Genomic DNA, 17,471 nt, shown 5'->3' with positions numbered 1-17,471 from the left:
GAAGATTTTTCATGTTTGTTTTTTTTTCTGGAAAATGTAAGGTAGCAACTACTAGCCTTTCCTAAATACATTTGAAAACTGTGATAAGCTTGCTTGGGGAGGAGGGAGAGAAAGGTTTTTAGGGAGAAGGAAGAACCTAAACCATTTAACATTATTTATTTGTAGCTTAAGAGGTAAAAGTTCGTAATCTTGATTTTTAAATGAGGACTACAAAGATAAATACTGTAGATCCTGGAAAAAAAACAGGAAAGGTTATTCAGCATTCTCCCTTATTTTTAGCCTCCCTGAGGGTTCAGGAATAAGCAAATGGAAAGAATAACCAAATAAAACTAGCACGCATCTGATATTTAAGCCCAATTCCACCATTTTTTATGTACATAACCAGAAGTCACTCAAGCAGCTGCAGCATGTTAGTTCCAACAGTTTTAGCAGGCAGCTTTACAGCTCTGGCAAAGACTTTGCTCACGCAGTTTCTTCCTTCTGTATTCACTTGCTATGATAGCTAGTAAGTGATCTTTGGCAGCAGGGCTGTGAGAGGAGTGGTAGTGTTTAATAGGGTGCTGTGGAGGAGTTAGCTTGCTTTTTCCTTTGTGGATCATTATCTATAGAGAGATGATGAGGGCAGGTGACACCATGCTGAAAACAGAATAAGCTGAACTGGAAGATGAAACTCTGCACAGTTCTTGGGAACTGATTTACAAAGTATTTTAAGCAGCTAAGTGAATATTCAATTGTGTTAGACCTTTATAACAAACTTACTTCAGAAGCATGGCTCAGCAGACAAGCCCAGAGACTTTGGTTGTTCCTGAAGTGGATAGTGCACATTGTCAAAATCTGTGGTTAAGTGAAGATTTTGTGAAGACCCTGCAGGAAAACCTGTTGCAACATGAAAAGCCCAGGGCATCCAGGAAATCTTCATCTGCTTCTCTCCAGCTGTCTCCAGTCATTTCTCCTCGAAACTCTCCAAGGCTTTTGCGCAGGATGCTTCTGAATTGCAACATACCAAAACAACGGCGTTTCACTGTGGCACATACCTGGTAAGCACTGAATGCATTGTGAAATGTCAGATGAACTTTTTTTCACAGACCATTTATCTCCTCTGTGTCAGTGCTTATATTTGTTCGTTTGATCTCTGCATGAATCTCTCTGTTTGAAAGGGAAAGCTCTAATTTGTGGCTGAAGTTAATTTCAGTCCTGAAGCTTAAAATAATAATCCATGTAAAATAAGAAACATTCATTTGCTTGCAACTTTGTTTCCTCTGCTTTCTTGGGTAGTAATTCCTCTCTTTCTCTCCACCAGAAATAAAAAGTGGAGTCATAAGAAGTACTTACCTCATTCTGTGCTGTTCAGGCCAGAATGAGTAGGCATTTTTTTCTCAGAATTTAAAAGATACATTAAAAAATTATTTGCAATTTATGACCTCTTGCCCCGAAACTGAATAACATAAGTTTATCTTTAAAAGCTTTTAAATTAAGAAGGACATGATAGAGAAGAATGGTTTGAATAGACACTCTATGTGAAACAGTGGGTTTTATTAAAACCGTTGTGAGAATAAACAAAGGAAAGTCAGAAAGAGAACCTAGTACTACTTTTTTTCTTAGAAGTGTGTCTGTGGTCAAATCCATAAAAAACAAATTTTAGTGCATTTGTCTTCTGTATAACAGCAGCATAATTTCAGTACCTAATTTTTTTTTTTTATTTTTTTTTTAACTGAGCCACTGTGTAATAGACATGTGATTTCTAGATGCTTTGGCTACATAGGCAGTATAGTGGTTTTAATTCCATATCCATATAATATAAAATTAATTTTAAAAGTGCTTTTGAACATTGAACTATGGTAAACTTATTCTAAAATGTTGTACCACAGAGGAGTACTACGTACTATTCTGCTTTTAATGCATGGGTTGTTCCACCATAGTTATGACCTTCTCTGTAAGTGCCCTAGTTTTATTATCTTTCTGATTTATTCTATTTTATGCTTTAAGAATAGTCATTGAATTTATGTATGCGTCCTCCTTTTTTAATCCATCACTCACATAGACATTAAAAGTTTTTAATAACATGATCTTAATTAAGCCACAAATAAGTTGGGAAGCCATTCTGATTTTGTAAGTTTTTGTAAATTTAGTATTTTCTTATGCTTTTCTTATTATTAGAAGTTTAGGTATATAGATAGCATAAGATCTGAATATATAACACTAAGAATATTGCTCTGTGTTGCCATGGTGCCAAACAAAGATACTACAGATCCAGTGCACTGGAACAACTTAGATTGTACTGAACTCCCTCATTTATAGGCTCTGAAATGGCCTTCACATACAGTCAAGATGTGGACACCCAACTGATGTTTTTTTCTGGCAACATGGTTCTTCCCCCCTCCCTTTTTTTTTTCTTGCAAAGCCCATATCTTTCACCTTCCAGTCGCCTGGGATATAGAACTGTTGATACCAAAATGCATTTTTTTTACCATGTGAATATTATTGTTTCACATGAATAATTGAGTTATCATTTTTAGTAATATGATAGGAATATTTGTTCTTGGAAGGACTGCATAAATGGCCTGGCTGTGAACTATCAAAATGCCTTCATTTTTCTGTTATGTGAGGTGGTATAGAATCATAGGATGCAATAATGTTCATATGCACATCCAACTGCACAGTGGGACAATGTTGCATTATATAAAAGGCATGTTAACTACTTGTAAATAAAAATGAGATAAAGCATTTAAGCCTGTGGAAAGCTTTGAGGTTCTTCTTTCTCAAAGGTGGACCATTGTGCCTTCTGAAAAACCACATCTTGCATAAAACAGTTATGAAAATAGTGCAAAACCAGGGCCATTTGCAAGGCAGTGCTTAGGAAACTGATAGAAAATTTAAATCTTTTCTCTCTGGATCAGTTGTGTTCAGGAAGGCATAACTTAATAATTGGGGTTTTGGGGGGGTTTGTTTGTTTTTAATAGGAGGTTTCCATGCACTATGTTCAGAAATGAGGTTATATAACTTTATTTTGCTTACAAGGATGTAGTGGAAATTTTGCCAATATTTCTTTAAACTCAGAGTTCATCACTAGCTGTTAAACTCAGACATTTTAGGAGTTCTTGTCTCCTCCCTTTGCTTCTTTATCCTTCCCCAGCTGTAACTCTGAATTCATCTAACATTTGAAAGATAAACTACTGTTTTTAGGGCTTAGGAACTGAAAAATAGAGCATTAAGAGTGAGTTGAAATAGAAGGGTTTAAGTAGTACTATTGTATGGAGTCCTCATTTATGTTGGAGAAATTTCTGAATAACTTATAGCTTCAGAGAATGTTGCAGTTAACCTTGCCTGTAATTGTGGCATTAAAATTACTTAAGTCATCTTGAACTTTTACCCTGGATCACTCTATCTACAGAGAATGTCAGTCTATAGGAAACAGGCATAGTAACTTAAAAGAAACAAGTGTTTCAGAGATTTATGGCCAGGAATTCAAATACACTCTAGCCAAAACCAGTTCACGTTCCTCAGGAATCTACATTATATTTGTCTTACTGTAATACTAATCATAAAGCTTTAAGACCTGGTCAATTTAATAACACTGCAGCCTGTATTTCAACCAGATATGGATAAGGTAAATCAAGTCCTCTGGTATGTGCTTGACAAGTAAAGTTTCTGTATTGTTTGGCTCTTCATATGCCGTTTCAAATCTGCCTATTACCCCAGAGAAGTCTGGCATGAAAGAGCATTAGGGTGGGATCAGACATGCTGGGATTTGTGAGAAGAGAGGCCCTTCAGTTACAGGGAAGGAGACATTCGGTTCTTCATCTGTGTGAAGAGACAGTATATGTGAGACATAGCAAATGGTCTCTGGAAGAATCTTTAGATACCTTAAATCCTACAGTTTCATTAACTCATCTAGGAGGTTGGCTTTCCTTTATTTGATTAGGAAGCATTCATTTCTGTAGAAAAGGGAGAAGAAATAAGAAGTGATAAGATTTGGAATAGGATAGTCAAAGCAACATAAAATTGTATCTATTTATTTGGAAGTAGGAATTGGAGGCATGCATCTGCTTGATTTCTTTGGTCTTTTGTATTTGTTACTTTAAAACTTCTCAGTGAACACGATGTTCAGTCCCAGTTTCTCTGTTTTATATAACTTTGAACAGGATATTTGCTGCCTTATTTAGTGTGTTCACTAAGTAGTGATATACAAACTTCTATTTCATTATATAAAGTCATTTTGTTATTCCTTGGTGCAGTGTCAACCTTCGTCTTTGATATCTGCCCCCTCTCCAGCTCTTTTGGCTTCATTTAATGCTTTCTGATGTTCACGAGTTTTATGTTTTCACTCTTCAGACTTAAAAACACAAAACAATAATAAAAATACCTCCAAACCTAACAATTTAATATGATTATCAACTGTAAGAATTCAAGTATGTTCTCAGCTGTATAGAGTACTTTTATCTTAGTTCAGATAGCCTCTCTTCCACCCATAATAAATAGTTTTACATTGACTTTGGAATTCAGATATGGAAACGATAGGTGCCTTAGAAGTAGTTTGGACAGATATGCCTAAGGTGTGCCATTTTAAGTTTCAGGAATGCAAATGACATAAGGGTTCTGATAAAATCAGGTCTTTGTTTATTTTTGTTGCACAATATCTTTTCATGGACTTAGAGCACTAATATCAAAAAAAACCCCAAACCTCTGGTGTTAGTTATAGATATATTGCAGAAGAGCAATGTGTTCAAGTTGCTGTGGTTCTACACTCCCTGGTTCAGTGTATTCATACTGAAACTACTAAACTTTACTGGAGGTTTACCTAACTGAAACTGTGGGGTTTTCTCATTACAAGTTTCTTCCTATTACCTTTTCTTGAAAAAAATTAAATACCTTTCATGTTTTCCTTTTCTTGACTACTTAGTGCTTTCCAGGGAACTAAAGTAGTTACAATTTCATGTACAAAAGCCATTTAAAATGGAAAATCCATCAAAACACAATAGGATGGTAACTATGGTGAGAACACTAAGAAAGGACATGATTCGTAATCTCTATATGTGTATACACTATACAAACAACTGAAATGTTCTAGAGAGTTATTCAGAGTAGCTCAAACTTCTGTGGAAAAAAAAGAGTGTTATGAAAAAATATTTTAGAGAGAAACCAGATTGCAGCGTATATTCACAATTTAATTAGATGCATAAACTCATAAGAATAAAGGTGTTTAATCAGTTTACAGGTGTATTAAAATATAATTAATAGCATCCTTTTGGAACTATTAAAGCTAAATGTAAAGTTTAAGAGGAGAAGATTATATGAGCAAGATACAGCTAAGATGCATATTTTCCTATGTGAACTCATTTGTTTCTGTTCAGTTAAGAAAATCCTTCTTCACTATTTCTGTGTTTTTTCTCACTTAAGTTTTATTTACACTTTCTAAATAAAATGGCCAACTTTTCATAAGTTTCTAGGCAAGGTAACAACTGACCTATTAGAGACAATTCTTTTCAATCGTTTTCAGGCTTACTGCTTTTGAAGTATTATGTTATCCTCTTCACATTCAATGTAAAAATGTTCATAACAAATCCACAAATCTTTCACAAGAAATAACTTAATTCACAATATTTTAATAGAGACATGCAACTAATGTGAAAGACAACCCAATCTATATATCCACTCTTTTCCTGAAATTCTGTTATGTAACTTCTTTCAGGAGATGTAGCTCAACCTTTTCCATTGAGCCTTTCATTCTTGTGGATGACCTCCTTACTGTGTGGATCTTATATTTCTTCATGAGTTTTAATAGCTGAAGTGCTTTGCCTAGGCCTAGGTATTTTTGGGAGTTACTGTCTTCAATGGTATGTTCTGTGTTGGTCAGAATTTAGGAGAAATTCTAAATAATGTAGAACTATGGGTGAGTTCTATAGCTCTACTTGTGTTTGGTTATTATGTAGGAAGCAAAGAAATGTTTTTCAAGAGTCATCTTGCACTCATATTTTTAAATTAAATCTTACTGTAATTGTATCCCAAGTTATTATATGTCACTGCAAATATTTACCCTCCCAGAATGATAAATTCTCAGATTTTCTTGAGTAAGGTTTTTTTTCATTGTTCTTTTGGGTTCTTTTGTTTTTGTTTTAAGAAATAAGAAAAAATTCCTGTAGTTTTTGTAGAATGTTTTTATTAGCTTACCGTGTTACATGTCAGGAAGCCTCAAGCAGCCTTCTATGTTGCTTCTTGTTGTATCACTGATTTTATTTTCCAGACTTGCTGTCTTCATTTTCATCTTTCATCTTGCATGTGTGTATTACTATTTTACTTGCAGTTTGCTAGAACAGGTTATTTGTTCTTGCTCCAGATGATACAACCATATCTCTTTCTCCTGACATTTGACACATTTTCAGTGTTTTATGTGAGGTGAGATTGGTATCACATAGTGGTCTGTTTTGAATTTTGAGACTGTTCTACCTTGGCGTTAACTTAGGGGTATGCTAGGTATTGTACGGTTGCATGTACATAACCTCACAGTTTCAAATGTGTTATGAAAGCTTCAAGTTTCTCTTCCTTCTTAATTTATCATAGTAATTTGTATCTCTGAGTAGATATATTTCTTATGGAAATAGGTATTCTTAGTTTTTCTTTAGCACTGTCTAGCCTCTAGCTGAGTTTTCTATTCATGAATTCTTGAGGATCTTCATCTTTTTTGGGATTTGTAGGTATTACTCAATTTTTTTTTTCTGTTCTTGTGATATTTCTTCCATCTTTCATTAACTTTTGGGGCTTCTATATATCTGTTTCTTCTAGTACCAAGCATGATTTCTCCACTGGTGGTCTAAGAGGACACTGTGCTTAAAACTTGCACAGAAGTTCATTCCAGATAAGTTAGCCTGTAAGAGTGAATAAAGAAAGGGAGAAAGATCTCAACACCTCAGTCTGTTAAACTTCCAGTCCTGTTAGGAGGAATTTCGGACCAGCATAGTGTGTTTTTACTCTGTCGAAGGGTAGAGTACTGACAGACTTCCAATTTACCAGAAGAGCAGTGAAACTTTTGATATCAGAAGGCTTATTTCTGTCCTGGTCTAGGGATAGATAAGGCCAGTCTCAGAACTGAACTCTAGCTGAGGCAAAGTATTGGTGCTTAGACTGTGTCTGCAGTAGAATGTGGCAGCTCTATTGTGGTGAGAAGCACTGGCAGACCTGTCCTTTCCCTCATGCCCAGGTAATATTTGATCCTGGTCACCACATAATTTTGGTAATATTGGTGTTTCCCTACAGTGTGAGGTTTAACGGAGTAATCATGTAAAACCTCTGGTGCTTTCTAGTATATAGATTAGTACATTTAATACATTCATAGTGGGTTAACTTTCCATTTTCTAAGTTATCAAAATTCAGAAAGCACTCTTCTTTTTCCTTCATCAGACATGGTGGGAAACTATAGGGCACAGAACTTCTTTTCTGTTAGTTGCATATTACCCATGTGCAATCACAGATAACGTGTTGTATTCTTTTGGGGGTGGCAAGTTTCACTAAATGATGAAGCAAAAAAGTTAGTTATGAATTTCCAGTCTTGCTGTGCAGCTATAAGAACCTCTTGAAATCTCCTGTAATTTCATGAGCACTGTCCGAAGTAATAAAATCTGTTATTTTCAAAATAGAATCTACCTCTTGAACCTGTTCATTATTATGCACATTCACATGAAAGAGATTGAATTATTTAAAGGTGCTAAATAGAACTGTAGCATGCAGCACATTACATAATCAAAAAAGAAAAATAATGACTTGTGTAAATGCATGCTGTCATGGGAAATAGTTTAGACCACATAATTAAATATGGAAATCCAGCAAGATCACAGAAAATAGTCATTAAAAGGCCTAAGAACTGACTGCACAATGAGTTCTATTCCCCACATAAAGAAATAATTTACTGCAGAAGAAATTTCTGAAACTTACAAATGACATTACTAATGACATTATTTCTCCAAATATTCATCACTTTTTTTCTGAGGAATGCAGCATTAAGGTAGATACTCCAGCTACAAAATTATGATTGAAGAACAGATTTTAAATACATCTTGTTTATTGCCATAGTCACAGTCTGGAGGCTTGCATGTAGTTAGTTGTGGCTGAACTATATTTGTCTGCAGTGACTGAATTGAAGAAGGAGTTGTTGCTGTTGTAGTCACACAACAGCTTCTGATACCTGGTGGCACTAGTATGGAAACAGCTGTTACCATACAATGTTTTTGGCTTTTCAACAATAGCTTCCAAGAGTAACAATACTAAAACACATGATGATTTGTAGGGGGGAGAAATGGACTATGGGAAAAATTAAACTCCATCATATGATTATAGTTAGCAATGTTAAAAGGAGCACTGAGGATGAAGAATGCTGAATTCAAGACTGGACCGCATCTTTCAGTGTGAAAAAAACATCTCACAGAAAAAAAAAAAGATTTTTTTAGTCATGTCAAGGTCAAGATTTTGATGAAATTTTCTAATTAAATATTGGAAAATTCTGACTTATTTTGCCTGAAATATTTCATTTAAAATACTTAGCTTTACCACGCCTCCATCCCTGAAGTATACTGAGTTCCTTGCTGAGAGCAAGGAATGCCTTGTTTTGCGTCACCTGGAGGCTGTAAAGGAGGTCCTTCTACTCATCTATGAGATATAAATCACAGTATCATGTATACTGGTCATATAGGTAACAATGAATAATAAATATATAATGCATATATTATAATTATATTGCCAGGTATTATAAATTATATATATCTCATGAACCAACAGCATGTTCTGTCCTCACTGTTGGTCTAAATACATACTTCTTTACCTTTAAAAAAATCACTCTCCTTTTGGCAAAGTCATATTATGCTCAGTGTCCATAGGTGAAAATTGCTCACTATTTTCTCCTTTTATATTATCAAAATGTCTTTCTCATATGTTTTGTGGATTTTTGTTCCACTCTGGAAGCCTTCTCTTTTTAAACATGTCAAGGGCCTTAGACATTAATGAAGCTATTTGAAACAGTATTGTACACACTGTTTTTTCATAATAGTGATCTGATACCCAATTATTCCACCTAGGAAAGTCAATAACTTACCAACCATTCTTTCAGAACCTCCATAGGATACTATGTTGTATTATATGGAGATTCTTCTGTAAGAAAAGACAAATATTTTGCTGGCAATAATCTTGTATGCTCACCAGATTTTGGTTGGACAATTGTCTAATCTTTTTTATAACCAGTGCTGGTATTTCTTAATCTGGCTTGTTAACTGGCAGCCACTAAAATAATACAATTTGTTAATGTTCCTATCAAGTAATATCCTATCAAATATATACCACAAAAAGCTGCAAATATGTCTTCACAATTACAAACCTTCATAATTCTTGTCAAGATTGAGGGTTTTTTTGGATGAGTTGTTCCAGTTCCCTTTTTCTTCTTAGTACAAATGATCTGCCATCTCATTGTCCTGCTCTTCATGTAACAGGTATGGGCATTTTTAATTATAAAGCTTCTAAGAGGTTCATTTAATCGCTTCTCCTTCCAGAGGGCATATTAGAATGCAGAACTTGATCTCAGTACTGACTGAAAGTCACTAAAACTGTCTGAGTCACTTTTTGTCTTCTTGAAGACTGATTATGCCTCAGTATGGAGGCTGAGATTTATAATGCAGGCCACGTTCAATATTATTAATGACAGTTGAATGACTAATGACTTTAATGACTACTTTAATGGAAACACTACATTGTTGTTTGCCTATTATCATCCAGTCTAAAGAGTGAGAAATAATGACTCTAGCAAAGTCCTCTACTGTATGCTAGTTCGCCAGCAGTAGCAAATTATTTTCTCAGCATCCTGACATAGTTACTTGATTACATAGTTACATGAAGGATTTTGGTACTAATTTGAAGTTATTTTTTCCTTTTCAGGAGCTTTGTTTCCCCCAAAATAATGGTACTTGAAACTTATTGCACTTTCATGTGAATAATAGGAATAATCAGTATCACGTTTAGAATAAAATGTGGTTTTATTCTAAAATTACAACTAACTACAACTAACATTTTTTTGGAAAATCAATTTCCTTATTTTTAGGTGACAAAAAAAAAAGCTTAAAAAAAATAAGCACAAGCTGGTTGCTTGTGACTCGCTCGAGTAAAAATCTTTGGGTGAGGATCAGGAAGCAATTCTGTCAAACCCATTTCTGCCCTATTCATTTATTTGAGTAGAGTACTAAATTATAACATCTATTCATCCAGTATTGGCTGCTTACATGGGTTTTCTTGGGAAACAAATTCAGCTGACTTGACCAAAACAGTAGAAGATGAACTCTGGGTATCTATATTTTTTAAACTTAATTTCGGAGTACAGTTTTAACATTGGAGAAATGTTTTCTTGATTAAATAAATAATCTATTGAGGAGCACTTAAATCAGTGGAAAGAAATGTGGTGCCTCTTTTAAATCATCATCTATGACATCATAGTAATGTTACTGTGATGGAAACTAAAAAGTTAAACTGCATTCTAGTTAAACAACTATGCATCCATTAATAGTTAAACAACTATGTTGGGGAAACAGTTCAGAAATATAGAGGTTGTGAGCAATCCTGACTTACTTCAATTTAGGCCACATTGGGTTTAATGGTTATTGAGGCCTAGTTAGAGGCTTTCTGAGAATGAGCTAATGGGAAAGAGATAACTTAATTGGCAACAGAAGAGGAACATAATTATGTGAGAAGAGTGGTTCCATGGGAATGGTATGTGTAATTGGAATACAAAGCCACCTGCATGATATGATGGTGTAAACAAGGCTTCTCTATATAAATGAGTGCAAGCTGTTAATAAATGATTTCATACAATCATATTGATGTGTACCTGGAATCCTTAAGCCTCTGCAGACTTTTCCCACACAACTATGCATCCATTTCGCAAAGTTGAAATAAAAGCATGTTTACCATTTGATTGTTGTGTAAAACAATCATGTATCTTTTAGGGAACAAGATCCTTAGCTCAGTGGGAATGTATGTACATTAACAACATATATAGAAATACAGCTCCCGCTTAATTCAAGCAGAGGCACATAACGGCCTTGTAGATGTACCGTGAGACTGGGTTGAGGTATCTGGGAATTTTGAATCTGGCTCTTCCATTGGTTCACATCATTTGGATCCAGCAGACTTGTTTATACATAATATAATATGTATAATAAAATATTGTAATATTTATTTCAGAGATGTTTTCTTAATATTTTTTCCAATGTTTTCCATATATGAAGTTGAAAACACTGGGACTGCTTATAGATCAAGAGAATATTCACTTTTCATATTCTACATATTAAATATCTGTTTATAGTTTCCTTTAGGGTCAACAAAATGTTGTATTGTAGGAATCTAGGAAAACATCGTCCTTGTTTTGAACTGTTTAACTGTAACAGAAACCAAACCAATACAAGCTTTAGGGGTGTTTTCCTTGTAATCTTAAGAATACCCATGATCTGTAACAAAAATCTGGAACATTGAGTTGAGTATGACAGGTATATCTAAACATGTTTATCTTGCCCTCAGGGTCGTTAGTTCAGGGATATGCCACACTGGCCTTGACTATGCAGTTTGCAGTTCAAAGCACAGTTGAGCCTAATTCACAGGAGCAGACAATACAAAAGCTAGACTCCCTGTAATGGAGAAAAGGACAAAATAGAGTTTATAGAGCATTCTTCCTTTCTTAAATTAAGTGCATATGTTTCGTGCTTTGCTCTATGCAGTTTCCAATGTTTGAAAAACTGAGGAGCAACAGATCTTCTCTGTCTGTAAGATGTGTCTATTCTGCTCAGCCAAAATACTGTGAGGAAAAGATGTTATGTACAGGTGTTAGTTAAGGTGTTATGTACACAGAAGGCAAACTATGGCTGCTTGGACAAATAATTCTAGCATTTCTTAATATCTGAGAAACTGTCTTACAACCTTAGTATTTTTTCATATAAGCAATTTCTAAGTATAGTTTGCAGGTGTTCGGGGGATTTTATTGTTGTTTTAGTACAACAGAAATTCTTATGTCATTTTATGATGCCACCTTCATTCATGAATGAAATTCCTATTGTTGCAATGCTGGAGCCATATAACACCTGACTAAATACCTTAACCCATCTAGAAAATACTGATATCTGTTTAACAGGCAGCCTTTCTGAAATTATGTATTTGTTTCCATTTCTTAGATTGTATTTTCCAGGTGTTCAATTTTTTATTGAGCTAACCAATTTAAATATTCAAGTTTAAATGTAATTTTTCTTACTTATAAGTGCCTCTCAGGCCTCTAAGATTTAAAAAAAAAAAAAAAAAAAAAAAAGCTGCAAAGAAATCTTAGCTGATCCTGGCATATTTCCATAATGATTACCTGTCAGTGACCCAGCTGGATGGACTAAGGTGACTAGCTGGGGTGTAAAACTTTTTTTTTAAGTTTTTCACTTGTAAGGAGCGGTGCTCTATTTTCTCTGCTAAACCAAAGACTTGAACCCAAAAATAACCTCAAGAAAATTAAATATTAATGAATTTCACCTAGAGAAATTTAGTCTACATATATATTCTCTAGTGTTTTTAATATTAATTTTACATTCTGCCTCTTTTTTTGTATTTTTTTTCCATTCTCACAGCTATGGTAAGTAGTCCACAGTAGTTGCTGTGGATTCCATTGGGATGTCTGTTAGATGAGCCATAATTCTTTAGATAACAGGCTAAGACCAATGGGTCAGAGTAAACAGGTTTTTTTCAGACTAATACCTCCTGAATATGGTAAGCGTTATACCTTCATGTGTGCTACTTCTGCACCCATAGGACTGCAAGACCTCTGGATTTTTTGCAGAACACTCACTGGAATTGTCTATGAAATTATATTTCTGCACCTCTGAGACAAACAGAAAGTGGAGAAGAAAATAAAAGAAAAGGTTCCTTGTCTAGTGATTTTTATACTGACATTAGAGGCACAAATACTTTTCTTTCAGTGCAAAGTAGTAGTATGTTCGTAAAACTGTTTGTTAATGAAATATTCAAGCTGGGACATTGCAAATATTAAAGTACTATGAACAATAGAGATTCTTCAAGAGATTAAATATTTTTAAATTGTTTCACTGTGAAGAAAAATTTAAAAATTATTTTTAAAGCAAGAGAACTTAAACATAAACAACTCAAATTAGATACTGGAATTTGAATATGGTTCAAGTTCCTTTCCTCTTTCATTCTGGAAAAAAACTGTGCAAAAGAAAATATAAAAGTGATTTAATGTCGACCATATATAAAAATGTGGAGGAAGGTGTGGCAAAAATGTTATGAAAGCTTTGCTAAAGTGAAAATGGATTAATTTTGACAAGAGCATTGTTTTGTAAATAAGCTTTTTCCATCTCTGAAGTCCAAGAGAAGCAGAAATATTGTTTTTGTAAATGTAGACTACATTTCTATATGTCTTAAAGAAAAAAACTCCAAATGCATGAAAAAATATTGCTATTAATGCCAGACTATATGCCTGCAATGGTGAAATGAATCTGCCTTGACTAAACTAATGAAAGCCAAATCAGGTATCAAAGGTAAGAGTAAATTTAATAAATAAATAAATAAATAAATAAATAAAACGAGAGCACAAATAAGCCATTTACATCTTGAAGTGTAATTAAGGGAAATTGGCTTGTTGCTATTGTTGAAGTGATTTAAAGTGAGACTCTCTGTGTATATATTGGAATCACATGAGGATATTTTTGTAAAGCCTTTAATTTATTTTTTTTTTTTTAGTCATAGCAATCCATCCATTTAGAAATTCACAGTCTTTTAAATAACAGTTCAGAAAACACAATCTACCTATGCTTGCAGATGCCTGGATGCCTGGAAAACCAGGTCTGAACACGCAAGCCAAGGGTGTGGGTGGTATGTTGTCAGAAGTCTGTTGGCTGTTGAGTTTGCTCAGGTGAGAGATTACCTTCTGGGGAAGTCTTGCTGCCCAGAGGCTGTCCATGGCTTTGAGAAGGTCTCCTGTGGGCAACCCCAGAATTATACTTGCTTGAGGAATAAATTGTTTTGGTGCCATCACTGTTATCACATAGCTGTGTGTTTAAGAAGGGAGAGGAAATAGGAAATAGAACAGCAATTTGTACATACTGTATTTATGTAGTGTTCAGCAACAGTGACATAAATGTATGTTACTATATAAATGCACATTACATAAATGCATGTCTCGTGTATAGTGACTGAAACCTGTTGCAATTGGGTAGAAGTAAATATTCTATTTTTAATAGCAGCACAGTTAAATTTGCAGAAGATCCACAATAGTAAAGAATTGCTAAAGATTTTTTGAATTCTGGTTGCTGATGTTGGGTATTGTACAATGCCTACTAGAGTTGAGAAGAAAGCTCCAGAAAGTATAATAAAATTTAGAATCATTTAAACTGATAACTAGTAAAATACTTAATTTTATTTAAATTGTAATTTTATAATTTACGTAGGTTTTTTAATTTGTTTGTTTGTTTTGGAGGTCAGTTTCACCTAGTACAACTACTTTAATTCAGGATGAGTATTCAAATTATTGTTCTATATAAGTTATTCAAATTACCGTTCTATATGAGTAAGCCCCTGTTTCAAATTAAATCTAATATGAAACAGTTGATGCTCAAGTTGCTACACTCCCTCTGTCAGAACCTTGTCTTCTCTTCATTCTTATATCCATTTGGGTCAAATGAGGAGTAAGTTTCAGAGCTGGCAAAGTTAGGTGCTTGTCATTGAATTTCATATCAGTTTAGTAATAACCATTTACCAGGGGACTTTCTCAAAGAGGTGGTTGAATGGGTAATGGATTCAGTATTTTATAACAAAAATAACCTCCTCACAGTGACAAATAAGGAAGAATTGTGATACATGAAATGGAAGAAAGAGAAATGCTTAAAATTAACCCCGTGACAATAATGAGTTGTAACACCTTTTGGAGCAATGACTGACACACTGTGCAGTCATCACACTTTTCTGTGTTGCCTGGAAACTGAGGTGAAATGACCTCATTGGTTTTCAGCTTGCCCCAGCTTTCCCCTCCTTCAGTGTCTGATACATCAAAACAGAATATGCACTTAGCAGAACACAGCTTAGGAGAAAATGGTTGGTCAACCCCATTACCTGTGGGTTTCTTCTAAAGTGTGTTTAGTGTGTTTCAGTACCATATAATACTGCAGAAAAAAGAGGAAAGTAATTTTCAATAATAGAGAGCTACTTCAGTTCTGTTAATCAGCAATACTGGTTAGCAGCAGAGGTCCCACATGACTGGAGGCTTGCCAGTGTGACACCCAAAAAGAAGGGCTGGAAAGAGGATCCGGGAAACTACAGGCTTGTCAGTTGACCTCAGGATCAGGGAAGATTATAGCACTGTTCATCTTGAGTGAGCTCACTCAGCAAGCGCAGGACAGCCAGGGCATCAGGCCCAGCCAACATGAAGAGAAAGGCAACTTTCTACAACTTGTTCAAGAAAGGCAGGTCCTGCTTGACCAACCTGATCTCCTTCTATGACCAGGTGATCTGCCTAGTGGATGAGGGAAAGACTGTGGATGTTGCCTTCCTGGACTTCATTAAAGTTTTTGAGAGCATCACCCACAGCACTGGTTTAAGCATGACATGCCATGGCATAGAGTGGTGTACTCTCCACTGGGTTAAAAACTGGATGGCTAAGCCCAGAAAGTTTTATGAAACAGACTTAAGTTGGCAGCTGGTCACAAGTGGTGGCCCAGTGTTCAGTTTTGGTCAAATCTTGTTTAATATCTTCATCAGTGATCTGGATAAGTGCTTCCTCATTGAATTTGCAGATGATACTACATTTATCAGAAGTGTAGATCTGCCTGAGGGTAGGAAGGCTCGACAGTGGTACCTGAACAGGTTGGAATGATTGACCATCGTCAGTTGTAAGAGGTTCAACAAGGTGGAGTGCCAGGTCCTGAGCTTCGATCACAACAACCCCATAGAATGCTGGAGGCTTGGGAAAGAGTGGATGGAAAGCTACCCAGTGGAGGAGGACCTGGGGGTTTTGGCTTATCACCAGCATAACATAAGCCAGTAGCACGCCCAGGGGGCAAGAAGGCCAACAGCATCCTGGCTTGTATCAGAAACGGTGTGGACAGCAGGAGTGGAGAGGTGATTGATCCCCAATACTTGGTGCTGGTTAGGCCACACCTCAAATATTGTGCTCAGTTTTGAGATCTTTACTACAGGGAACACATTAAGGTGCTAGAGCATGTCCAGAGAAGAGGAGCAAAGCTGGAGAAAGGTCTGGAGCACAAGACTTACAAGGAACAGTTGAAGCAATTGGAATTATTTAATCTAGAGAAGAGGAGACTGAGGAGAGCTCTCTCATTTATCTTTACAGCTGCCTGAAAGGAGGTTGTGGTGAAGTGGTGGCTGGTCTCTTCACCCAGGTAACCAGTGATAGGATAAGAGGAAACGAATTCAAGTTGTACAAGGGGAGATTCAAATTGAATATTAGGAAAAAAACACCACCTCTTTATGGAAAGAGCATTCAGGCATTGGAACAGGCTGTGTATAGCGAAGTGGTGTTCAAAAAATATGTGGACATGGCACTTGAAGACATGGTTTAGTTGTCATGCTCCTTCTTGGTTGATAGTCAGTGATCTTAGAGGTCTTTTCCAACATTAATGATTCTGTGATTAAATGTGTTTTCAATGGACAATAGACTTAACTCCACCATTCAAAATGGCAATTCATATCCTATCTGAGTAACTGATACTTGTCAGGCATGGCAAACTTTGGTAAAATGTGCCTTTTTCTAAAACAGTAATTATTGTATGTCTTGCACTATTAAATATTAACTATATTTCTAAATTATAGTATAATGGTATAATAGTATAATTAATAATCTTAATGAAAAGCAATTAATTTTATACAATTTAATGGAAAGCAACTATTTTTTGTGTCAAGTATCCTAAGAAAAAAGAAAAAGAATCTAGTATATAGCCAAAGTTTATGTTATTGATTAGGCTCTTTGTCAAAGACTAGATCTTCCTGTTTAAACAGCTGTAGGATGGAGATTAATGGTATTTGATAATGTATAATGTGTAGGTAAAGCTGAAAGTTTGACTTTACTTTCTCAATCAAAGTTTCTTTGCAATATTTTCATGTCTGGACAAAAAGAGTATTTCTCCTCAAGTGTTGTTTTTCATCCAGCAAAGTTAGTGGAAAAGAATTCTAATGTAATTACACAGTAGTTTAAGCCATCCTAGATCCCTGCATGCTTCTCTAAATAGCCAAAATTTAACTGTATCATGCTTTTTACTCAGTCAAGTTTGATACCCAGTACTAAAGGCCAATATTAGTGGTTTTATAGCTCTGTAAATTCTACTGTACATTGTAGGTCTTGGAATGAAGTGTGTTGTGTAATACCTGAAAGATAGAAATATACTTCACTTTCATCAAAGCTTGTTTCAGGTTTTGTGGCTTTGCTCAGATAATAGGCATTTTAT

The 17,471-nt window shown here is 35.2% G+C and overlaps 1 protein-coding gene across 1 annotated transcript in view; it reads left to right on the top strand.

The window, feature by feature from the left end:
• The first annotated feature begins 768 nt into the window (after nucleotides 1–768).
• Nucleotides 769–17,471, top strand: part of PDE4D (phosphodiesterase 4D) — a 273,758-nt gene continuing 257,055 nt past the window's right edge. Inside the window, exon 1 of the mRNA XM_030466913.1 lies at nucleotides 769–1,037. Coding sequence (XP_030322773.1) covers nucleotides 769–1,037 — 269 coding nt within the window. The remainder of the gene's footprint in view (nucleotides 1,038–17,471) is intronic.

Source organism: Calypte anna, chromosome Z, assembly GCF_003957555.1.
Source record: "Calypte anna isolate BGI_N300 chromosome Z, bCalAnn1_v1.p, whole genome shotgun sequence".
Lineage (NCBI taxonomy): Eukaryota > Metazoa > Chordata > Aves > Apodiformes > Trochilidae > Calypte > Calypte anna.
The sequence above is the reverse complement of the archived record's forward strand: the minus strand, read 5'-3'. Positions and strand labels throughout refer to the sequence as shown.